The following is a 26,467-nucleotide window of genomic DNA, read 5'->3' as shown; positions in this document are numbered from 1 at the left end:
CCCTCGGGTCGCGCACGGCCATTCTTCCACTGCGCGTCAGCACTTTGGTCTGTGGTTGACTCTTATGCAAGTAGTTGGAGGTCAGGTAGAACTTTACATCATTGTCTGGTGTGCTAAAGTGCTTTTTATACACAATGGGCCTGATCTACTAAGGTCCAAAAACCATGCGCTTAACAGCGTGTGCAAACTATTAAGTTGTGTGTACTGTTAGTGGGCGTGTTGTATGTGATCTACTAAAACTGTGTGCAATTGTAAAGTGGTGCGGACCGCCTTATTCAAATTAGGTTATTGCGTGTACTATACAAGGCTTTTACCACGGACAAAATCGATAATTCTCTGCACATTCATGTTATCATGCTCCTCCTACATGTCACATTTTGCTATGTTTTGAAACAAGCATCAGGCCTGTACCACTTTTTCATGGGCATTTTTATCCCTGTGGTGCATCTATAATGGAAACCATTTATTTTAGCCCTTAAGGTGCACTCATAGGAAAGGTTGGGGCACTAGCTGTAAAAGTGAAGAAGAATATACAAGAAAATGCATTTTGCAAGAATTTTTTTTTCACTTAAGCGATATACTAATAATTTATCTTCTATAATTGATCTATTGTCATTGAAACATTTAAAAAAAGCAACAGCAGAGATAGAAACGCACCAATTAAGTCCATTTTAATTAGCCCCTTAAAAGCGTACTGAAACCCACTACTACCGACCACGCAGTCTGGTAGTTTATACATCAATGATGAAATCTTAACATTGCAACACATGCCAATACGGCCGGGTTAGCTTACTAAAGTGCAATTTTAAATTTCGCGCAATATATCCTGCTGAAAACGTCTCGGTATGATGACGTCTGCGCGTGACGTCACGGATTGTAGAGGACATTTTGGGACAGCATGGTGGCCAGCTATTAAGTCGTCTGTTTTCATCGCAAAATTCCACAGTATTCTGGACATCTGTGTTGGTGAATCTTTTACAATTTGTTCAATGAACAATGGAGACAGCAAAGAAGAAAGCTGTAGGTGGGAAGCGGTGTTTTGCGGCAGGTGTTGTGCCGGATAACGCACCTCCGCTGTAGAATGCACCCCTTGACTGTTGTGCCGGATAACACAGCCGGTGTTTCATTGTTTACATTCCCGAAAGATAACAGTCAAGCTTTACCATTAGCCTGTGGAGAACTGGGACAACAGAGACTCTTACCAGGAGGACTTTGAGTTGGATACGCAGACACGGTACCGTGAGTACGCATGCAGCTGCGGCTTCCAAACATTTGATTGCTTGCCCATACGTGCGTGCCGCTATGTGCATGTCACATATGTAACTTTGGGGACTTTGGGGAAACATATGTGCTGTATGAACTTTGGGGAGGTGAACGGTACTTTGGGCTGTGGGATTGAGTGTGTTGTGCAGGTGTTTGAGTTGTATTGGCGGGTTATAAGGACGGGAGGGGGGAGGTGTTTGTTATGCGGGATTAATTTGTGGCATATCAAATATAAGCCTGGTTGTGTTGTGGCTAATAGAGTATATATATGTCTTGTGTTTATTTACTGTTTTAGTCATTCCCAGCTGAATATCAGGTCCCACTGCCCTCTAGTCCTTCACTCTCACTTTCCTCATCCACAAATCTTTCATCCTCGCTCAAATTAATGGGGAAATCGTCGCTTTCTCGGTCCAAATCGCTCTCGCTGCTGGTGGCCATGATTGTAAACAATGTGCAGATGTGAGGAGCTCCACAATCTGTGACGTCACGCGCATATCGTCTGCTACTTCCGGTACAGGCAAGGCTTTTTTATCAGCGACCAAAAGTTGCGAACTTTATCGTCGATGTTCTCTACTAAATCCTTTCAGCAAAAATATGGCAATATCGCAAAATGATCAAGTATGACACATAGAATGGACCTGCTATCCCCGTTTAAATAAAAAAAAATCGCATTTCAGTAGGCCTTTAAATGTAGAAAAAAAAATTCACAATACGACCCCTTTATGCGCCTTATAACGGTCTGAAAAATACTGTATGTTGACAAGCATATAAGGACATAGCAGCTGCACGAATGCCTTTCTCACAGCCATGTGCAACTGTGTCAGTTTGCGCATACTTTTCATACGTGCTAAATAAAGACGCAAAACAGCGCTTGCAGTTAAATTCTAAACATTTGTATGCACGTACAACACTTAGAACCTTTAACATATCAGTATGTGGAATTAAATGATGGAATGGATTAAGTAAAGAAGTTAATGTACTGATATGATCCAGTTTAAGAGGTTGTTCAAAATAATAGTGCTTACAAAGTACAAAGAAGAAGAATTATGAGAAATACTTTCAACATTATTGAAAGTAAGATATTCTTCATCTCAGTATGTTAATAATGACTGAATTAATTAATTACATATTACAAAACGGTTGTGTATACTAATTCATAGATGTTATTTTATGATATAAAAAGGTCAATAAATGAGTGTATATATTTGTAAAGATCTGAAGTGGGAAAGGGGTAGGATTAAATAAGCTTTGCTTCTTCCTACTCCTTTTCCGACATGATGTAAAGTGAAATGATATGAAATTGTGATGTATTATACTGTAAGTATGTTCATGTTCAAAATAAACTAAAAGAAAGAATCTTGACAAAATAAAAATGCGTGTGCAGAATAATAATAATTGCCTCGTCTCCTAGTATTGTGGCCGTTCTGACGATATATTCTGCATATTAATGAAAACGGACACGCTAAATGGATTGCGCTCCTTATTTTGCTCACTAAAGAGACGCCAACCCCTGTTTGCACGTTTCGTAGATCAACTTAAGTGTGCTATCAAGTTTTAGTACACAAAAACCTTTAGTAGATCAGGCCCAATGTTTTTAGGCAAAATTTGTCACAAGTAAAGATCAAATATGTGATTGGTAGAATTATTTAAAAACATGACAAAACTTTTGTCCTCGCAAAAAAAAAAAAAAAAGCTATGAACATCTAGACAGTTTTTAACAATTTAATTTTGCAACAGGTTAATAAAGTGAAAGCCCTTGACATTAATATGAAACACTTTTCAAAACGATTGATTGATTAGAAATAGAGTTATATGCCATTGTAAGGTACTGTGTCCCTATGCAACACAATTTTTGTCAGGGTTGACGCACTAAAAACATAACCCACATTTTTTTTTAACGTCTTACAAAAGGTCCAGCAAATTTGCTGACCTTAAACTTCAGTCCGTGTACGATCATTCCCCAAAGTTTCAGTTATCTTGGTCGCTTTGCATATAATTCACGTTGTTTCCAAAATATGCTCAAATTAAGCTGTGCTGTGTTTGAGGCAAACTTGCATACATCTAAATTGTTAAGTTAAGTTCCTCTTTAGTGTTTTAGAATTACGATTTTGCAGTCCTATACTCTTTGAACTCAGTAAACTGCTTTTTGAAGGAGCATGATGACACTGAAACGTTGCCTGTACTACAAAGTATGTTTTATTAGAGAAATAGACCTCCATGCAAAATGTTTTTTCATAATTGACCAAGACATGTTGGGGGAGACTATTGTTCCAATATTTCATGCACAAAGTCGACTTTTCAAAAAATGTTGGCAAGATTTGTGGGGTTTTTTTGGGTCACCCTGGACTCAAATAACACCAGCGTTGATGGAGGCACAGCCTGAGTCACCAGTTGATAGCAGATAATTGTGTTATTCTAAAAGTGTCCAAAAAGGACATTATAAACTCCCTACATGGATCACGCCAACCACTCAGTGTAAGTCATCCAGAATACTTTAGAATTTCCGCTAGTCGGGTTGAGAGAGTTTAAGTAGCAAGGTGATCAGGGTGACTTTGGATCTATAAATATGATTCACAGGATGTGCCCCCAACCACCCACAAGCCAGCCCCCAACCCGATTAATGCATGTCTGTATGTCCAGATAGTGTGGAGCTAACCTTGGGGCTTGGGGCACCTTATCCCGACTAGCCTGTGGGTTAAGAAGACGGACGCTGCAAAACAAAAACGGCCAGACAACATTTGCAGGCATTTTGTAAACACATGAAGGTGGTGATGTTAGATGGGGTTAAAAAAAAAGAAGCCATTTTTCCACTTAACAGTTTGCTTCAGTTCGGCACGGGAGGACTTTGTCATTTGCAAAATTGTAAATCTTGGTACCCCTTTCATTCTGGGCCAGTATCAACAAGGTGGAGCTAGACTGGTAACAGTGAATTGGCTATCGTACCGTGGCGAACTGGACAGTAAGTGGAAACATGGTTGTTATGTACATATTGTGGAGTCACACGTGCCTTATCAGTAAGTTTTGTTAGCATTCCTGTTAGTTGGTTAGTTTCTGAGCGCGTTAGTTAGCAGGGTTACACAAAAAGTACACCGCAGATTTCCATGAAACTTTGTTAACAGGTGGCACAAGAGAACCGAAAAGCAACAAATGTCATTTTTTCCCGCCAAAATAAACTGTGGCGAAAAAAAATAATGTACGAATGAACAGAAAACAAGTCATGTCAATGTCCCACCACACTTTGCTCCGACTACTCACCCAAATGCTACTCGTTACACACATCGAGAAAAATAACTTCAAGACTTCAAAGATTCTTTGTTGCAATTGAAGCCAAAATTCTCTTCCTTCTCTTACGGCAGACAATTTGGTTAAGAAAATGTTGACTCAGGTTGCGCAAAATCCTTGAAATTGCCACAAATGCATCAGGACTGAGACCTACTAGAATTGGATCCATGTTTACTCCCATAAACATACAACAGTGCATGCTGCAGTGTGTGTGACGTCATGGGCAAATTCACATTAGAAATTATTGTTTTATTTTTTTGTTAATGTGAACGATTACAAACCCCGTATTCCATATGAGTTGGGAAATTGTGTTAGATGTAAATATAAACGGAATACAATAATTTGCAAATCCTTTTCAACCCATATTCAATTGAATGCACTACAAAGACAAGATATTTGATGTTCAAGCTCTTTTTTTTTTTCCAAATAATAATTAACTTAGAATGTCATGGCTGCAACACGTGCCAAAGTAGTTGGGAAAGGGCATGTTCACCACTGTGCTACATCACCTTTTCTTTTAACAACACTCAAATGATTGGGAACTGAGGAAACTAATTGTTGAAGCTTTGAAAGTGTAATTCTTTCCCATTCTTGTTTTATGTAGAGCTTCAGTCGTTCAACAGTCCGGGGTCTCCGCTGTCGTATTTTACGCTTCATAATGCGCCACACATTTTCGATGGGGGACAGGTCTGGACTGCAGGCGGGCCAGAAAAGTACCCGCACTCTTTTTTTACAAAGCCACGCTGTTGTAACACGTGCTGAATGTGGCTTGGCATTGTCTTGCTGAAATAAGCAGGGGCGTCCATGAAAAAGACGGCGCTTAGATGGCAGCATATGTTGTTCCAAAACCTGTATGTACCTTTCAGCATTAGTGGTGCCTTCACAGATGTGTAAGTTACCCATGCCTTGGGCACTAATGCACCCCCATACCATCACAGATGCTGGCTTTTGAACTTTGCGTCGATAACAGTCTGGATGGTTCGCTTCCCCTTTGGTCCGGATGACACGATGTCGAATATTTCCAAAAACAATTTTAAATGTGGACTTGTCAGACCACAGAACACTTTTCCACTTTGCATGAGTCCATCTTAGATGATCTCGGGCCCAGAGAAGCCGGCGGCGTTTCTGGATGTTGTTGATAAATGGCTTTCGCTTTGCATAGTAGAGCTTTAACTTGCACTTACAGATGTAGCGACGAACTGTATTTAGTGACAGTGGTTTTCTGAAGTGTTTCTGAGCCCATGTGGTGATATCCTTTAGAGATTGATGTCGGTTTTTGATACAGTGCCGTCTGAGGGATCGAATGTCACGGTCATTCAATGTTGGTTTCCGGCCATGCCGCTTACGTGGAGTGATTTCTCCAGATTCTCTGAACCTTTTGATGATATTATGGACCGTAGATGTTGAAATCCCTAAATTTCTTGCAATTGCACTTTGAGAAACGTTGTTCTTAAACTGTTTGACTATTTGCTTACACAGTTGTGGGGAAAGGGGTATACCTCGCCCCATCCTTTCTTGTGAAAGACTGAGCATTTTTTGGGAAGCTGTTTTTATACCCAATCATGGCACCCACCTGTTCCCAATTAGCCTGCACACCTGTGGGATGTTCCAAATAAATGTTTGATGAGCATTCCTCAACTTTATCAGTATTTATTGCCACCTTTCCCAACTTCTTTGTCACGTGTTGCTGGCATCAAATTCTAAAGTTAATGATTATTTACAAAAAAAATATGTTTTATCAGTTTGAACATCAAATATGTTGTCTTTGTAGCATATTCAACTGAATATGGGTTGAAAATTATTTGCAAATCATTGCATTCATCTAACACAATTTCCCAACTCATATGGAAACGGGGTTTGTACATAAAAAATTCGGATTTAACAAAAAAATTGGAATTAGGCATCATACCCAGCTGTGCGAAGGTAGCTCAAAGGTGACTATATGAATGTTATTTGATGTTTAGAAGGCTTTAAAGGGAAACTGCACTTTTTTTGGAATGTTGCCTAACGTTCACAATCATTATGAGAGATAAGAAGACAAAAGTTTTGGATTTTTTGCATTCTAACATGTAAAAATCGGCTCGTTCTTGGTAGCTAGCAATGCAGCTAATGGGAGCAATCAGTTCTACCTTTAAAATGCATTCAAAAACCGTCAACAATACATCATTTTTGTTCCGTAACCTGTGTAACAACCAAGCTGTAGAGACATTGTTATTGTAAGAGCGAACACTGAGGAATCTTTTTTTTAGCGTAGTAACACATTGGCGTGCTATGGTATTAGCTGTAAAAGCTAGCTACGGAAAGAGATAAGATAGCTTCTACAAAAACATGAAATACGTTTGAGTTTGTAATGCACAACACTGCGATACCACACCAATCTGTACTGATTGAAAAACATAAACAATCATATTACAGTATCTGTAAAGTACTAGCCCACATTCCATGTTTTGTTTGTACACAGCTACCCAGACAGTGTATGTACTGTAGTTGTAATAACAAGCCTGGTGTGCTGCATGTATCATGATCAATATTTAAAGAGTGACCTACTCCTCGATGGACAGTTGTTTGTCTAGTCCAGCTGGCTGGGGACATTTATTTTGGTTTAGTTTGGGTGAGCACTCCATTTACGTCAAAATATCTTGTCTCCAAGTTCCACATTTATAGAGTCGTCACTTTCACCTCACTTTCTGGGCTTCCGCCTGCTCCAACGTCTCACCCTTCTTTCGTGCATAATAATAAAATAAATTAAATTAAATAAAAATAAAAATAAGTATACAAATAAAAATAATAATAATAATAATAATAATAATAATAATAAAAATAAATAAAATAAAATAAAATAAAATAAAATAAAATAAAATAAGCAACAGTTCATCCTTTGTATTTTCAGCTTCAAAAAGATAAGGTTGAAAATCCACATTTGTCCAAAAATATCCGTCTTCATTGTCTGTTACCAAGTCTACCATGATAAATAAGTCTACATTATTCACCCAAGGAACTTTAGTTATTAGAGAGTTCCGGTCAGACTACTATACGAATAACAGCACATGCTTATTTCCTAACCTCTCTTAGCGGTGCGCCTTCATTATACTTTTTTTAATTAATTCATTTTCATACACGTAAAAATTTGTAATAAGATACACTTTGCCAGTAATCTTTTGTGTTAATATGCATTAGTGGAAGTCTGCGCTCGAGTCTGCATGGTTTGAATCATTCAAAGGTTGCTCAACTAAGACCTCGCTTGGAGTAAATCCCAACATTTTATTCCTCCTCATAGCTCCTTATGCCCATTTGTTCTGCGCATTAGCTCAAGCAGACACACATGAGCCGCAACTTGAGCCGCTCAGCGCCGGGGAAATAAAGCGAGCGATAAGAACGGTGCCCACGGATCATTACTGCCGCTAAAACACTATCACTTTCCCTGCTGCTTTCAAAGCTCAAGTGACCAAGTGGAAACACAATCTTTTGCATTTGTTCAAACAAAAAAGGGAAAAGTCAGTCAACGCAAATCCTGGTCTCAGGGGATTTGGATTTGGAAACCAATGCCGTTTCTCTGTTTGAGAAATGAAGCACATTAACAATGAAAAATACGCCTACGTATGCGGTTACACCACAAATGAGGCTATTAGGTCAACATATCCATCTCTTTGTTGATATTGTTTTTTTTCGAACCATAGCAGGTTACTTTAAACAGATGTAGTGGCACTTTATTAGGGCTGTGAATCTATGGGTGTCCCACGATTCGATTCAATATCGATTCTTGGGGTCACGATTCAATTCAAAATCGATTTTTTTTTTTAATTAATTCAACACGATTCTCGATTCAAAAACGATTTTTTTCCCCGATTCAAAAAGATTCTCTATTCATTCAATACATAGGATTTCAGCAGGATCTAGTCAGTCTGCTGACATGCAAGCAGAGTAGTAGATTTTGTAAAAAGCTTTTATAATTGTAAAGGACAATATTTTATTAACTGATTACAATAATGTAAATTTGTTTTTAACTATTAAATGAACCAAAAATATGACTTATTTTATCTTTGTGAAAATATTGGACACAGTGTGTTGTCAAGCTTATTATGAGATGCGATGCAAGTGTAAGCCACTGTGACACTATTCTTTTTTTTTTCTTTTTTTTTATATAAATGTCTAATGATAATGTCAATGAGGGATTTTTTATCACTGCTATGTTGAAATTGTAACTAATATTGATACTGTTGTTGATAATATTCATTTTTGTTTCACTACTTTTGGTTTGTTCTGTGTCGTGTTTGTGTCTCCTCTCAATTGCTCTGTTTATTGCAGTTCTGAGTGTTGCTGGGTCGGGTTTGGTTTTGGAGTTGGATTGCATTGTTATGGTATTGCTGTGTATTGTTTTGTTGGATTGATTAATTAAAAAAAAAAAAAAAAATTAAAAAAATTACAAATTAAAAAAATTAAAATAAAATAAAATCGATTTTTTTTTTTAAAATGAGAATCGATTCTGAATCGCACAACGTGAGAATCGCGATTCGAATTCGAATCAATTTTTTCCCACACCGCTACACTTTATTCTGAAAAACAACAGGCTCACATGACCACTTGTGTGTGTAACTGTCATTGCAACTAATATCCTTTTAAAAATAGTTTTGATTATTAGTAAACATTTGTCCAAAAATAAAAATATATATAAGTCCTATAACAATACAAGCACAGTATATGAAGATGTTACCCAATTATGAATTCTAAAAACCTTTGGGGGAAAATGATGCCTTTCAAGGGGCACAAAACATAAGATGCCAGCATTTTGTGTGACAACCTCGGTTTGGCTGGCATCAAAGGGACTAATTGCTTTTTTTATTAGCTTTTTGGAGGGCTTACAGTGACACTTGAAAGTAGGGATGCCACAATTAATCGAATAATTGATTAGAAAAAAAACGTTGATTCATTTATAATATCCGAAGCGCATGGAGTGCCCGGAACTTTAAATACACAAACAAAATTTTCATGCGGCCTCTACGTTAAAGTTGTGGTGCCATGATAAAAAGTGACTTTTTAGTTGTTGGTATGCTCCATTTTTCAGCAGTGACTAACTTCTTTTTACACTGCACGACAGTTAAAAATCTAAAAAAGAACAATGCTTGATTGAAAAAGCAACACTTGTAATCAATGTTAAGATAGAGATCATTCATGTTTTTAACTACTAGAGGTGGCCTAGCTTCTTTTTACACTTGTGAGACAATTAAGAAACTTGAACAAATTAGATTAATCTGTCACTCAACTCACCTTCGCATTACATTGAATCCTTGTTTATTGCTGTTGCAGTGATTGGTTCTGTGCAACAGAATTAATTTCCACAAAGTAGGAATTAATATTTATATATTTTCATAGATCAGGCGTAAAAAAAAACCTGTTTATGACAGTCTAAATACAATTGTTAACACTATGAGAGCCTGCTTGACATGAAATAACTCCCACCTTTACATTCATTTGATCCAATATGGTAATACTACCTAAGGCTCAGCCAATCAATTTGAGTTGGAGTTTATTTGAAAAAATGCATGCATACAACATGATACATCACAATTTCCAGTTTCTCTATTCAACATGTTCGAAAAGGAGTAGGAAGAAGCAGAGCTTATTTAATCTTACCCCATTTCCTTTATATAGCAGTTGCTAAAACGTTTGTTCACTTCCTGTTCTCAATTTATTCACAATATACTCCATATGTAATAACAATAAAAATAAATAAATAATAATAATTGGTGAAGTAAGTTATATTTCATATGGTGTGATGAGTAAGATTATCTTGAAAATGAATGGATTGATGAGATAAATTCAGAATGTTTATCATGGTTCTTCTCCTTTGTACTTTGTAAACACTTTAAGTTAGAAGAGTTTCTTGAAGTGGATCATATTAGTACATTGTTTGATTGCTTTGCTTAATCCATTCCATAATTTAATTCCAGATACTGATATACTGAAGGTCTTAAAGGGGAACATTATCACCAGACCTATGTAAGCGTCAATATATACCTTGATGTTGCAGAAAAAAGACCATATATTTTTTTAACCGATTTCCGAACTCTAAATGGGTGAATTTTGGCGAATTAAACGTCTTTCTAATATTCGCTCTCGGAGCGATGACGTCACAACGTGACGTCGCATCGGGAAGCAATCCGCCACTTTCTCAAACACCAAGTCAAATCAGCTGTGTTATTTTCCGTTTTTTCGACTGTTTTCCGTACCTTGGAGACATCATGCCTCGTCGGTGTGTTGTCGGAGGGTGTAACAACACGAACAGGGACGGATTCAAGTTGCACCAGTGGCCCAAAGATGCGAAAGTGGCAAGAAATTGGTCGTTTGTTCCGCACACTTTACCAACGAAAGCTATGCTACGACAGAGATGGCAAGAATGTGTGGATATCCTGCGACAGTCAAAGCAGATGCATTTCCAACGATAAAGTCAAAGAAATCTGCCGCCAGACCCCCATTGAATCTGCCGGAGTGTGTGAGCAATTCAGGGACAAAGGACCTCGCTAGCACGGCAAGCAGTTTGTTCCCGCAGACGAGCGAGCTAAACCCCCTGGATGTCTTGGCTCACACCGTCCCAAAGATGATCAAGAGAAGAATATCGACCCTAGCTTCCCTGGCCTGCTGACATGAGGGTATGTCTCCAGAATATATTAATTGATGAAAATTGGGCTGTCTGCACTCTCAAAGTGCATGTTGTTGCCAAATGTATTTCATATGCTGTAAACCTAGTTCATAGTTGTTAGTTTCCTTTAATGCCAAACAAACACATGCCAATCGTTGGTTAGAAGGCGATCGCCGAATTCGTCCTCGCTTTCTCCCGTGTCGCTGGCTGTCGTGTCGTTTTCGTCGGTTTCGCTTGCATACGGTTCAAACCGATATGGCTCAATAGCTTCAGTTTCTTCTTCAATTTCATTTTCGCTACCTGCCTCCACACTACAACCATCCGTTTCAATACATGCGTAATCTGTTGAATCGCTTAAGCCGCTGAAATCCGAGTCTGAATCTGAGCTAATGTCGCTATAGCTTGCTGTTCTTTCCACCATGTTTGTTTGTGTTGGCATCACTATGTGACGTCACAGGAAAATGGACGGGTGTATATAACGATGGTTAAAATCAGGCACTTTGAAGCTTTTTTTAGGGATATTGCGTGATGGGTAAAATTTTGAGAAAAACTTCGAAAAATATAATAAGCCACTGGGAACTGATTTTTAATGGTTTTAACCATTCTGAAATTGTGATAATGTTCCCCTTTAACATAAAAAACGTTACATTTGTAAACACACAGATAACCACGCATTATTGCATTTTGGATGAACATATATTTGATTTTTGTGTTTATCTGGAAAAATAAAAATAAAACAGCACAAAATCCAATTTGATGGCAACATTTTAATGAAAATCAACCCATTTTTGTTTGTTTTTAAATCTGCCATATATAATAAAAATCGAAAAACGGCCCTAATTTTGTATTTGGATTTCAGAATTGGAAATAGAATAAAAGGAAGGGACCCAGACCGTTTTAATTCCCCATGTTCGATTTTTGAAAACATCAATAATATCGAATAACAGAATGGATAACAATCTGTTTTTTTTTATTTTTATTATCAAACCAAAAATCGGGAAAGGTGGATTTTTATTCACGACTATATTTCTATCCCAAACAAAAACCGAATGGCCGGGACGTACACGAACAGTGAATCAAAGTTCCACTGTAAAAGAATAGGCATAGTGGTGCAAATAAAACACAATAAAATGACTACTGCTTAGTAGTATTAAAAGATATTGCTAAAGGGGCTATGACCACAGCGAGGTTCCTTGCAAACGGACAAGTCCAGGTGGGAGCTAGCCAACCGATTGGTACTGTGCCACTCCACCCTGAGCTGAGCTGAGCCATCCCAGCCGCGTGAGACGGAATTATGTTAGCCAGGAATATTACATTTACATACAATGCAGCTGTACAGGCCATCTTTACATCGCCATTTTCAGCAACAGCCGGTTTTCCTAATACAGTCGGAGCTAACGACTGCTCACACATTGATATATACAAACCCCGTTTCCATATGAGTTGGGAAATTGTGTTAGATGTTAATATAAATGGAATACAATGATTTGCGAATAATTTTCAACCCATATTCAGTTGAATATGCTACAAAGACAACATATTTGAGGTTCAAACTGATAAACATTTTTTTTTGCAAATAATCATTAACTTTAGAATTTGATGCCAGCAACATGTGACAAAGAAGTTGGGAAAGGCGGCAATAAATACTGATAAAGTTGAGGAATGCTCATCAAACACTTATTTGGAACATCCCACAGGTGAACAGGCTAATTGGGAACAGGTGGGTGCCATGATTGGGTATAAAAGTAGATTCCATGAAATGCTCAGTCATTCACAAACAAGGATGGGGCGAGGGTCACCACTTTGTCAACAAATGCGTGAACAAATTGTTGAACAGTTTAAGAAAAACCTTTCTCAACCAGCTATTGCATGGAATTTAGGGATTTCACCATCTACGGTCCGTAATATCATCAAAGGGTTCAGAGAATCTGGAGAAATCACTGCACGTAAGCAGCTAAGCCCGTGACCTTCGATCCCTCAGGCTGTACTGCATCAACAAGCGACATCAGTGTGTAAAGGATATCACCACATGGGCTCAGGAACACTTCAGAAACCCACTGTCAGTAACTACAGTTGGTCGCTACATCTGTAAGTGCAAGTTAAAACTCCTATGCAAGGCGAAAAACGTTTATCAACAACACCCAGAAACGCCGTCGGCTTTGCTGGGCCTGAGCTCATCTAAGATGGACTGATACATAACACATAAAAATCGTTGGTTAGAAGGCAATCGCCGAATTCATCCTCGCTTTCTCCCGTGTCGCTGGCTGTCGTGTCGTTTTCGTCGGTTTCGCTTGCATACGGTTCAAGCCGATATGGCTCAATAGCTTCAGTTTATTCTTCAATTTCGTTTTCGCTACCTGCCTCCACACTACAACCATCCGTTTCAATACATTCGTAATCTGTTGAATCGCTTAAGCCGCTGAAATCCGAGTCTGAATCCGAGCTAATGTCGCTATAGCTTGCTGTTCTTTCCGCCATGTTTGTTTGTGTTGGCTTCACTATGTGACGTCACAGGAAAATGGACGGGTGGTTAAAATCAGGCACTTTGAAGCTTTTTTTAGGGATATTGCGTGATGGGCAACATTTTGAAAAAAACTTCGAAAAATATAATAAGCCACTGGGAACTGATTCTTAATGGTTTTAACAATTCTGAAATTGTGATAATGTTCCCCTTTAAGTGTTGTACGTGCGTACAAATGTTTTAAATGACATTTTTCTCTAAGATTATATTTCTCCTCTTTTGTTGAGAAGAATTGTTGTATATTCTTGGGTAGGAGATTATAGTTTGCTTTGTGTATAATTTTAGCTGTTTGCAATTTCACTATGTCGTGGAATTTCCGTATTTTTGATGCAATGAATAAAGGGTTTGTATGTTCTCTATATCCAACATTATGTATTATTCTAACTGATCTTTGTAGTTGTGTCCCCATATTTCTACACAATAACTCAGATATGGTAACACTAGCGAGCAGTAGAGAATATGGAGGGATTTTTGGTCCAGAACATGTTTTGCTTTATTCATTATTGACGTGTTTCTTGTTAGTTTATGCTGTATATTTTTTTACATGAGATTTCCAGTTCAATTTATCATCAATCATTATACCTATAAATTTGGTTGTATTTACTCTTTCAATTTGTATTCCATCTATTTGTATTTTGTGTTTGACTTTCTCTTCTACGGTTACCAAATAGCATTATTTTAGTTTTACTGAGATTCAAAGATAGTCTGTTTTTGTCAAACCATCGTTTTAATTTGTTCATTTCTTCTGTTATTATTTGTATTATCTTCTGTGTGTTCTCTCAGTGGCCACGATACTGAACAGTGCACTCTGATTGGTTTGGTCTTATCTAGTAACCAGTACTACTGTAGTGTTGATATGTTTACTTTATTCAGCCATTTTTATGCTTGAAAACGCTTAATTTAAATAATGCTTAGAAATAAACAAAATAAGTCTGCAATAGAGTGAAGATGCAAACTTGGAAGTGTGATGTTGTGGGAAACGCCTGTCCTTTAGACGGTTTCATTGTTATTATATTACATGTTACAGCGGGTGAACTCTGTTTTTACACTTGGACGCCAGTTAGCACTGTTTAAAAGCATAATGCATGAATGAAGGAATACTGCAGTCTTTTTTGTGTTATTATGAAGTGGTAAAAAAATGTTTACACTTGTATGAGAACGTTGAAATGTTACCTAAAACGTTGCAAACAGTTCTTATGATGGGGACATTCTGACCTGGGAACTGATTACTATGGGGAGGAAAAGCTTTCAAATTAAGCAAGATGATGTTAGAATAAGCATCTTATCATTAGACGTCGAGCTTCATCAGCCTGACAGTTTCAAAAGGGTGGTCGTCATCTTCTTCCGTCGACCTTGATTTTTCTTGATCCATTAAATTGTGGGAGAGGAGTTGCAGCAAGCAACTAATCTCTTTAATCAATGCAAAGGCTCGGCGACACCTGAAAGCAATTCTCATGTTCTTTCTTTCTATACTTTTATATGTCATTTAGGTATACACTCACTCATATTTAGTATGGTTCAAGGAATTGCGGTGCGTTTGCTGGTGTGGCTGCTTTACTCACATAAACACGGTCTTGTAGATCGATAGATAGTAGATAGTACTTTATTGATCATGATTTTGTACACCAAATAAGTAAAACTACATATTAAAAAATACACATACAAATAACGATTCTTATTTACCGGTATTCCGACTCTAAATCGATTCATAATTTTCAAGGGGTAGAAAATGGATGGATGGATATATATATACATATATTAATATATAAATATATTATGTCCTGCGATGAGGTGGCGATTTGTCCAGGGTGTACCCGGCCTTCCGCCCGAGTGCAGCTGGGATAGACTTCAACAACCCCGAGAGGGACAAGCGGTAGAAAATGAATATATATATATATATATATATATATATATATATATATATATATATCAGTGATGTGCGGTCACTGGAGGCAGGTGAGGCAGGGCCTCACCTGCCATCATGGAAAGAAAAATAATGTAAAAAGAAAAAAAATGTATTAAATTGTTATATGTATTCAGTGATTATACTATAAAGTTATTTTCCATTTAACTTCACCAGTTTTAGATTATTTTTATTCAAAATCGCTGAAGTTTCACATTTTCCGTTCAAATACTGAGAAGAGTTGAGGCACGTCACTCAGTTGTGCCTCACCATGGATTGCGCAACGACTCGGCTAACTGCTGGCCTGCTGTGCAGTGAGACCGTATTGCTATATGAATTATATTATACATTTCCATAGTTTAGTTAGCTGAGGTATATAATGTACAGTGTATTTTGTCAACAACTGTATGTGTGTAAAGTATTTCTTGTGTTGAGCAATCATAAAACTGCTGCGAAGACGCACTGTGTGAGGCTCGCAGTAATCCCGCCTCCTGGTGCCGGTGACGGGAGCGCCACACCAACCAAAGCCCACACCGAAACCCTCCACGTGCAAGACCAAATCCACCCAAAAAAACTTAACAACAAGCCAAAAAGTGCAAAAACAACAATGCTCGCGCCGGAGGAGCCGTGAACGACTGCAGGGACACAACATTAGGTACACCTGCAGACTGCAGCACGGATTTCATATTTCATTCATTCACAACTCCTCCAACACGAACACCACTGTTCCCGCACTTATAAGTAAAGGTAAGACCATAATAACCTTTTTTTAATTAAATGTGCTTTTTTGTGTGCTATAGTTTGTATGTGTAAAGTTAAAGTTAAGTTAAAGTACCAATGATTGTCACATACACACTAGGTGTAATGAAATTTGTCCTCTGCATTTGACCCATCCCCTTGATCACCCCCTGGGAGGTGAGGGGAGCAGTGGGCGGCAGCGGCGCCGCGCCCGGGAATAATTTTTGGTGATTTAACCCCCAATTCCAACCCTTGATGCTGAGTGCCAAGCAGGGAAGAATGCTGGTATGAGCTTTTAAACATAACCCGTTAACTGCTGCCAATCAAATGGTGAATAAGATACTCTTTAGGGTTCATATGTTTGTAAATCTGACTGTGAGGAAGTCAGTGCCTCATCAGCCATGAACCTCACCGCACGTCACTGACATACATACATACTAGAGATGCGCGGATAGGCAATTATTTCATCCGCAACCGCATCAGAAAGTCGTCAACCATCCGCCATCCACCCGATTTAACATTTAATCAGAACCGCACCCGCCCGCACCCGCCCGTTGTTATATATCTAATATAGACGATGCAAGGCATTAGTGAAGTTATAAAGCTTTTGCCTGTTAAAGAAAGGAGACTGATCCAATGCAGCACAGACATTCGCGTGCCACGCTGTCACGGCCCAGACGCACACCAGTGCGCAATCATATGGGAGCCGCGCTGAGCGCACCTCCAAGCGCGTCTCGCTGCCGGCGACGGCCGGGTATGGGCCCGACGCTACAGCGCCATCCATTTTCAGGGCTAGTTGATTCGGCAGGTGGGTTGTTACACACTCCTTAGCGGGTTCCGACTTCCATGGCCACCGTCCTGCTGTCTATATCAACCAGGGTGAGCCCCACCCCTTTCGTGAGCGCACTGCGCGCGGAGTGACCCCTGTTACACGCCCCTGGCAACAGGGGTGGCGGGCAGGTAAGCTGCGCGGGCGGAGCGCGCGGAGTGACCCCTGTTACGAGCCCCCGGCCACGGGGGTGGCGGGCAGGTAAGCTGCTTACCTGCTGCGCGTGACGCCGGCCGCGGCGAAGGCGGACGAGGCGGGGTGTCGGTGCGGTGGGCGCGGTGGTGACCCTGGACGTGCGTCGGGCCCTTCTCGCGGATCGCCTCAGCTACGGCTCCCGGTGGGGCCCTCTCGGGGGAAGGGGCCTCGGTCCCGGACCCCGGCGAGGCGTCCCTTCTCCGCTCCGTAAAAGTGTCCATCTCTTTTTTTTTTTTCTTCTTCTTCTGTTGTGGCATATGCAGCAGGTGCCTGCTCGTTTTTCGTATGTGGGTAACAACATTTAACTATGTATATATATTTCCGAATTGGTTTAACTGCCACCCGCCTGAATCTATTTAAAATCTAATTTTTTTAAATTTCAATCGCCCGACCCGACCCGCGGATAAAATCTAATTTTTTTTTATTTCAACCGCCCGATCCGCGGATAATCCGCGGACTCCGCGGTTGTGTCCGCAAACCGCGCATCTCTAATACATACATATACTGTATATACAGTACATACATACATATGTGTGTGTGTGTGTGTATATATATACTTCTACGTATATGTGTATATATACAGGTAAAAGCCAGTAAATTAGAATATTTTGAAAAACTTGATTTATTTCAATAATTGCATTCAAAAGGTGTAACTTGTACATTATATTTATTCATTGCACATATGCAAAACATATTTTTTTTCTGTCAAAATGGAAATACCGTATTTTTCGGGCTATAAGTCGCAGTTTTTTTTCATAGTTTGGCCAGGGGTGCGACTTATACTCAGGAGCGACTTATGTGTGAAATTATTAACACATTACCGTAAAATATCAAATAATATTATTTAGCTAATTCACGTAAGAGACTAGACGTATAAGATTTCATGGGATTTAGCGATTAGGAGTGACAGATTGTTTGGTAAACGTATAGCATGTTCTATATGTTATAGTTATTTGAATGACTCTTTACATAATATGTTACGTTAACATACCAGGCACGTTCTCAGTTGGTTATTTATGCCTCATATAACGTACACTTATTCAGCCTGTTGTTCACTATTCTTTATTTATTTTAAATTGCCTTTCAAATGTCTATTCTTGGTGTTGGGTTTTATCAAATATATTTCCCCAAAAAATGCGACTTATACTCCAGTGCGACTTATATGTTTTTTTCCTTCTTTATTATGCATTTTCGGCAGGTGCGACTTATACTCCGGAGCGACTTATACTCCGAAAAATACGATACATTTATTTTTAAAAAAGTAGTGTTTTATTGATGCGGGCCACATTCGGCCTGCCAAAGCTTTTCATTTGTCCCGCTGAACGTCACCCAAATGAGCATTTACTGGTGTTGCTCATGTATGCAGTACTCCGCCACCCCACAGGGGGGGGGGGGGACAATGAGGCCATATGTGCTACAATGAAGCAACAGTGAGGTAAGTAGAAGAAGACTACTCATTCAACCCTGGGAAAAAAATCTAAATAGATTGCCAAAATTGGACTTTTAACAACGACTGTACAACAAAGTATGAATGTTGTGCCCCGGGCAAGTGCTCAAGTCATTGTTTCCTGTCGGACCTTTTAAGACAGTGGTCCCCAACCACCGGGCCGCGGCCCGGTACCGGTCCGTGGATTGATTGGTACCGGGCCGCACAAGGAAAAAAAAAAAAATATATATATATATATATATATATATATATATATATATATATATATATATATATATATATATATATATATATATATACACATACATACATACATACAGGTAAAAGCCAGTAAATTAGAATATTTTGAAAAACTTGATTTATTTCAGTAATTGCATTCAAAAGGTGTAACTTGTACATTATATTTATTCATTGCACACAGACTGATGCATTCAAATGTTTATTTCATTTAATTTTGATGATTTGAAGTGGCAACAAATGAAAATCCAAAATTCCGTGTGTCACAAAATTAGAATATTACTTAAGGCTAATACAAAAAAGGGATTTTTAGAAATGTTGGCCAACTGAAAAGTATGAAAATGAAAAATATGAGCATGTACAATACTCAATACTTGGTTGGAGCTCCTTTTGCCTCAATTACTGCGTTAATGCGGCGTGGCATGGAGTCGATGAGTTTCTGGCACTGCTCAGGTGTTATGAGAGCCCAGGTTGCTCTGATAGTGGCCTTCAACTCTTCTGCGTTTTTGGGTCTGGCATTCTGCATCTTCCTTTTCACAATACCCCACAGATTTTCTATGGGGCTAAGGTCAGGGGAGTTGGCGGGCCAATTTAGAACAGAAATACCATTGTCTGTAAACCAGGCACGGGTAGATTTTGCGCTGTGTGCAGGCGCCAAGTCCTGTTGGAACTTGAAATCTCCATCTCCATAGAGCAGGTCAGCAGCAGAAAGCATGAAGTGCTCTAAAACTTGCTGGTAGACGGCTGCGTTGACCCTGGATCTCAGGAAACAGAGTGGACCGACACCAGCAGATGACATGGCACCCCAAACCATCACTGATGGTGGAAACTTTACACTAGACTTCAGGCAACGTGGATCCTGTGCCTCTCCTGTCTTCCTCCAGACTCTGGGACCTCGATTTCCAAAGGAAATGCAAAATTTGCTTTCGTCAGAAAACATGACTTTGGACCACTCAGCAGCAGTCCAGCTCTTTTTTTCCTTAGCCCAGGTGAGACGCTTTTCGCGCTGTTTCTTGGTCAACAGTGGCTTGACACGAGGTATGCGGCAGTTGAAACCCATGTCTTTCAAGCGTCTCTTGGTGGTGGATCTTGAAGCACTGACTCCAGCAGCTGTCCACTCCTTCTGAATCTCCCCCACATTTTTGAATGGTTTTTTTTTCACAATCTTGACCAGGGCGCGGTGATCCCTATCGCTTGTACACTTTTTCTGACCACAGTTTTTCCTTCCCTTTGCCTCTCCATTAATGTGTTTGGACACAGAGCTCTGAGAACAGCCAGCCTCTTCAGCAATAACCTTTTGTGTCTTTCCCTCCTTGTGCAATGTGTCGATGGTTGCCTTTTGGACAGCTGTCAAATCTGAAGTCTTCCCCATGTTTGTGTAGGCTTCAGAACTGGACTGAGAGACCATTTAAAGCCCTTTGCAGGTGTTTTGAGTTAATCAGCTGATTAGTTTGTGGCACCAGGTGTCTTCAAAATTTAACCCTTACACAATATTCTAATTTTGTGACACACGGAATTTTGGATTTTCATTTGTTGCCACTTCAAATCATCAAAATTAAATGAAATAAACATTTGAATGCATCAGTCTGTGTGCAATGAATACATATAATGTACAAGTTACACCTTTTGAATGCAATTACTGAAATAAATCAAGTTTTTCAAAATATTCTAATTTACTGGCTTTTACCTGTATACATTAGGGCTGCAACAACTAATCGATTAAATCGATTAAAATCGATTATAAAAATAGTTGCCGATTAATTTAGTCATCGATTCGTTGGATCTATGCTATGCGCATGCGCGGAGGCATTTTTTATTTTTTTTTAAATAAACCTTTATTTATAAACTGCAACATGTACAAACAGCTGAGAAACAATAATCAAAATAAGTATGGTGCCAGTATGCCGTTTCTTTTCAATAAAATACTGGAAAGGATTGAAATGTAGTTTGTCTCGTTTATCCGATTATTAATTGATTTCTCGAAGTAATAATCGACAGATTAATCGATTATCAAATTAATCGTTAGTTGCAGCCCTAATATACATATATGTATATATATGTGTGTATATATACATATATATATATATATACATATACATTCATATACACACACACACACACACACACATACATATACACACACACACACACACACATATATATATATATACACATATACACACTTATATATATACAGATACTTATATATATACACATATACACACACACACGTATATATATATATATATATATATATATATATATATATATATCTCTTCCTGTTTTTAAATCTCTCTTAAAAACATACTTTTATTCCATGGCTTTTAACACTGAGTGATATCCATCCTGCAATGGCGCCCCATAATACACCTGCTGTGATCCTGTTTTTATGTTTTTATGTTTTTATTAATTCTATTTTAATTATTTATTTTTTATCATGTTCTGTTTGTGTTGTGTTGTGTTTGCTCGGTACTCGTTTTATCTTTTAACCTGCTCATTGTACAGCACTTTGGCTACCCCTGTGGTAAATTTTAAATGTGCTTTATAAATAAAGTTGATTTGATTTGATTTGATATATATATATATATATATATATATATATATATATATATATATATATATATATATATATATATATATTGTTTGGCTTGCTATGCTTACTGTAGCAGTGTGGTGCGTTTGATGACACTCCGGAAAAACACAAAAATCTAATGTTTTAGTTGACTTTGAAAGGACTATTGCTATATGCTGCAACTCTATTAGCTCAATGGTGGGCTATTTTGCATCTGTACTCAATCAAAAAAGCAAAGGGACTGACTAAGCGTGTGTTAAACGTACTAAAACTGCGGCAGTATATGAAAACCAAGACACATCCTCTGTTACGTCCATCCTGAGTAAAGATATAGGTAAATATTACTAGATAACATTATAGTACAATTACCGGTACCAAGGCTAGTGATAATTTTGTCTGCATTCAGCTTAAAAAAAATAGTTGTTAAATTCTCATGCGAAAACGGTCTTCTATGTTTGGATAAAAAAGGACAATATCAGGTTTTGTTCTGGATGCAGGACGAGGATTAAAAAGCAGATTTATTTTGGAAGGACCTTAAATTAATCTGGACCAAAGAATGCAAACTCACTGGGGGCGTTGTAAGGTCACTTCAGCTAATTCTCTCGGCCGGAAGGACCTTTCTCTGCCGCCATAATCAAGTGAGGAGATGGCCCTCGGCCGTAAATAAATCAACAAACTAAGCTTTTGCTTGCTGCCTCCCACCACAGACACATTTCCCGTATGAAAGTACAGGATTCACCAATGAAGACGGACCGGAGTAATAAATAAGAGAGGAGTAAAATAACACAAACATGCAAGCCTTCAGAAGCCTTTAAGACTTTTTCCACCACAGGGAATCATTGAGCCAACTCGTGCTAAGCTAGGAGAAGCTAATCGACTAAGTCAACAAAATCTTTACCCTCATTTCCTGTCGTGAAAAAAAGGCTTAAAATTGAAACCCAAAGCATGCAGCATCATGCAGCGCATCAGCAAGGCGACCTGTTAGCTTTGCATGTTAGCACGTTAGCACAAGCACGACTGCATAACATTAATGTCAAGAAAAATGTTGTTCGAACCTTAAAATGTCATCTGAATCCCTTTAAAGAGAGCCAGTTTTACTACTCCAGTAAGTAACTGCTACTTTAAGGCACTTATGCTGACATTAATGAAAACATTTGCGGAATTACAAGATGTTAGCTAATTTGTGTATTAGCACCCTTCTTCCTTGACAACCAACTGTGTGAAAGCTACAGTCTTATAGTTGTCTCATTTCCTTATGTTTTCATAAAACCAATTCTTAAACTTATTCGGGGCAGGGAGAGCAGTGCCCCACCATGTGCCTTTAGCCCAGGGGTGTCAAACGTAAGGCCCGCAAACAGGTTTTATCCGGCCCGCGGGATGAGTTTGCTAAGTATAAAAATGGGCCAAAATTTTCGAATGAAAGAAACTGCTGTTTTAAATGTGTCCACTGGATGTCACAATAGCAATTCTTTGTATCTTTGTAGATAGAAAAAAATAAACCACATGAAGTTAGTACATCAGTTGAGGAAAATGAGCAAACTACATAGATAACATTGTGTAATTTGATCTTGATAGATTGAAAATTAACACCAATGAGTTGACCGATGAACATTATCACATACTTTATTCAGAAAGTATAAATAACGACAAATAAATGTACAAACCCCGTTTCCATATGAGTTGGGAAATTGTGTTAGATGTAAATATAAACGGAATACAATGATTTGCAAATCATTTTCAACCCATATTCAGTTGAATATGCTACAAAGGCAACATATTTGATGTTCAAACTGATAAACTTTTTTTTTGTGCAAATAGTCATTAACTTTAGAATTTGATGCCAGCAACATGTGACAAAGAAGTTGGGAAAGGTGGCAATAAATACTGATAAAGTTGAGGAATGCTCATCAAACACTTATTTGGAACATCCCACAGGTGTGCAGGCTAATTGGGAACAGGTGGGTGCCATGATTGGGTATATAAACAGCTTCCCAAAAAATGCTCAGTCTTTCACAAGAAAGGATGGGGCGAAGTACACCCCTTTGTCCACAACTGCGTGAGCAAATAGTCAAACAGTTTAAGAACAACGTTTCTCAAAGTGCAATTGCAAGAAATTTAGGGATTTCAACATCTATGGTCCATAATATCATCAAAAGGTTCAGAAAATCTGGAGAAATCACTCCATGTAAGCGGCATGGCCGGAAACCAACATTGAATGACCGTGACCTTCGATCCCTCAGACGGCACTGTATCAAAAACCGACATCAATCTCTAAAGGATATCACCACATGGGCTCAGGAACACTTCAGAAAACCGCTGTCACTAAATACAGTTTGTCGCTACATCTGTAAGTGCAAGTTAAAGCTCTACTGTGCAAAGCGAAAGCCATTTATCAACAACATCCAGAAACACCGCCGGCTTCCCTGGGCCCGAGATCATCTAAGATGGACTCATGCAAAGTTGAAAAGTGTTCTGTGGTCTGACGAGTCCACATTTCAAATTGTTTTTGGAAATATTCGACATCGTGCCATCCGGACCAAAGGGGAAGCGAACCATCCAGACTGTTATCGACGCAAAGTTGAAAAGCCAGAATCTGTGATGGTATGGGGTGCATTAGTGCCCAAGGCATGGGTAACTTACACATCTGTGAAGGCACCATTAATGCTGAAAGGTACATACAGGTTTTGGAACAACATATGCTGCCATCTTTTTCATGGACGCCCCTGCTTATTTCAGCAAGACAATGCCAAGCCACATTCAGCACGTGTTACAACAGCGTGGCTTCGTAAAAAAAGAGTGCGGGTACTTTCCTGGACCGCCTGCAGTCCAGACCTGTCTCCCATCGAAAATGTGTGGCGCATTATGAAGCGTAAAATACGACAGCGGAGACCCCGGACTGTTGAACGACTGAAGCTCTACATAAAACAAGAATGGGAAAGAATTACCCTTTCAAAGCTTCAACAATTAGTTTCCTCAGTTCCCAATCGTTTGAGTGTTGTTAAAAGAAAAGGTGATGTAACACAGTGGTGAACATGCCCTTTCCCAACTACTTTGGCACGTGTTGCAGCCATGAAATTCTAACTTAATTATTATTTGCAAAAAAATAAATAAAGTTTATGAGTTTGAACATCATATATATTGTCTTTGTAGTGCATTCAATTGAATATGGGTTGAAAAGGATTTGCAAATCATTGTATTCCGTTTATATTTACACAATTTCCCAACTCATATGGAAACGGGGTTTGTATTAACCGCAACATGTAAGTGTAAAAAAAAAACAACAACATTATGATTTGTACATTTTCAGAATGTGCTTGTTCTATTTTTAAACAAAGAAAAGAATGTGAAATTGTCTTTAATTTTAAGTTATCGTACCCACTTGGGAGTAGATTTTTCTCCACGTGGCCTAAAATGAGTTTGACACCCCTGCATTTGCCACTAGTTAGACATTTAATTCAAAATGTGCTCGCAAGCTAGAACATTTGAAGCTATGTTAGTGTTTGAAGCTAACATTGGTTTCCTTTGTAATTGTTAAAGTTTACTGCTTGTTTTGGCATCTCTATTTTAGCTTGCTTAATAACATCAGGTGATTTTAGCCACTTAGTTTTGGATTATAAATGCGTTTGTATAAATAAATACATTGAAAGTTAAAGTTGTGTCATAAAGGTTTGTTATCGTGATATATAACGCAGGTTTGACACACCATACAAAATACCTTGTAGTGAGAGCGCTAATGCTAAAGCCACCATCTACGTTGTTGTTGTTTTTACCAACACCCCACTGCGACCCTGCCAGCCCCTACCCCTTGCAACAATGGCAGCAGCAGCAGCAGTACTCACGTTGGCACTGCCCCCTCGGGCCGGGCATCCATCCCCAGCAGCAGTTCACCCTGTCGCCGTATCGACACAGCCCGTTGGACGGCGCCATCTGCCTCGCCCACCTGTAAACGAGGCCGCATGGTGAGCTCACAGCCAGTGAAGTTGTTAATGTCTTTTATCTCATTATGCAGCTGCTTTGGTGGGCATGTTTTTTTTTTTAGCTTAAAGCGGCTTCTACATGATTAATGAAACACTTTTACAGTTAAATAAATGTATTGGTCGTGCAAGATTGCAGCAGAGAAAGTCAGTTTATGTGCAAATTAGCCTTTGCAACCAAGAGATGATGTCATGTGGAGACACAACAAAGCAGATGGATATTTTGGGGGGGGGGGTTTTGTGGGTTGGGAGAAAAACCTCAAGGCAGAAGATTCTTGGCAGACTCACTTGAGGATTAGCTTCTTTCTTTTTTTTACCTCATCACTGTCGGATTTAAAGAGAAAATGGGGAAAGAATACAAGTCTATGTAAGGAAAAATGTTGCAAATAGTGAATAAATGGCAAGGGAATAAATTGTTTGGTTCTAATTGGAAAGTAAATTAATCAAACTGCTTTATATCACATTTTGACAGCCAGACTTACAAGTGTAAAAAGAAGTTAAGCTTTTGTTTATTGGTAGAAAATAGGGTTGTTTGGTATACCGGTATCAGTATAGTACCGCGATACTAATGAATCATATTCGGTACTATACCGCCTCTGAAAAGTACCCAAATTTGTGGTATCATCCAAAACTAATGTAAAGCATTCAAACAACAGAAGAATAAGTGATTATTACATTTCAACAGAAGTGTAGAGAGAACATGTTAAAAGAAAAAGTAAGCAGTTATTAACAGTAAATGAACAACTTGTATATTAATAATTCATTTTCTTCCACTTGTCCTCAGTGTTGGGTTAGTTACTGAAAACCAGTAAACAGTTACTAGTTACTTTTTTCAAAAGTAACTCAGTTACTAACTCAGTTACTTACAC

At 38.7% G+C, this 26,467-nt stretch overlaps 1 protein-coding gene across 6 annotated transcripts in view; it reads right to left on the bottom strand.

Annotated features, from left to right (window-relative positions):
- Window positions 1-26,467, bottom strand: part of npnta (nephronectin a) — a 172,876-nt gene that overhangs the window by 109,148 nt on the left and 37,261 nt on the right. For 3 of the 6 annotated variants that reach the window (XM_061983890.1, XM_061983891.1, XM_061983893.1), the window contains exons 2-3: window positions 25,464-25,564; window positions 3,920-3,973 (exon numbers count right to left, since the gene is read on the bottom strand). In XM_061983890.1, coding sequence (XP_061839874.1) covers window positions 3,920-3,973; window positions 25,464-25,564 — 155 coding nt within the window. The remainder of the gene's footprint in view (window positions 1-3,919; window positions 3,974-25,463; window positions 25,565-26,467) is intronic. The other 3 variants (XM_061983892.1, XM_061983895.1, XM_061983896.1) reach the window with 1 other exon arrangement.

This window comes from Nerophis lumbriciformis, linkage group LG25 (assembly GCF_033978685.3).
Source record: "Nerophis lumbriciformis linkage group LG25, RoL_Nlum_v2.1, whole genome shotgun sequence".
In the NCBI taxonomy this organism is placed as follows: domain Eukaryota; kingdom Metazoa; phylum Chordata; class Actinopteri; order Syngnathiformes; family Syngnathidae; genus Nerophis; species Nerophis lumbriciformis.
The sequence above is the reverse complement of the archived record's forward strand: the minus strand, read 5'-3'. Positions and strand labels throughout refer to the sequence as shown.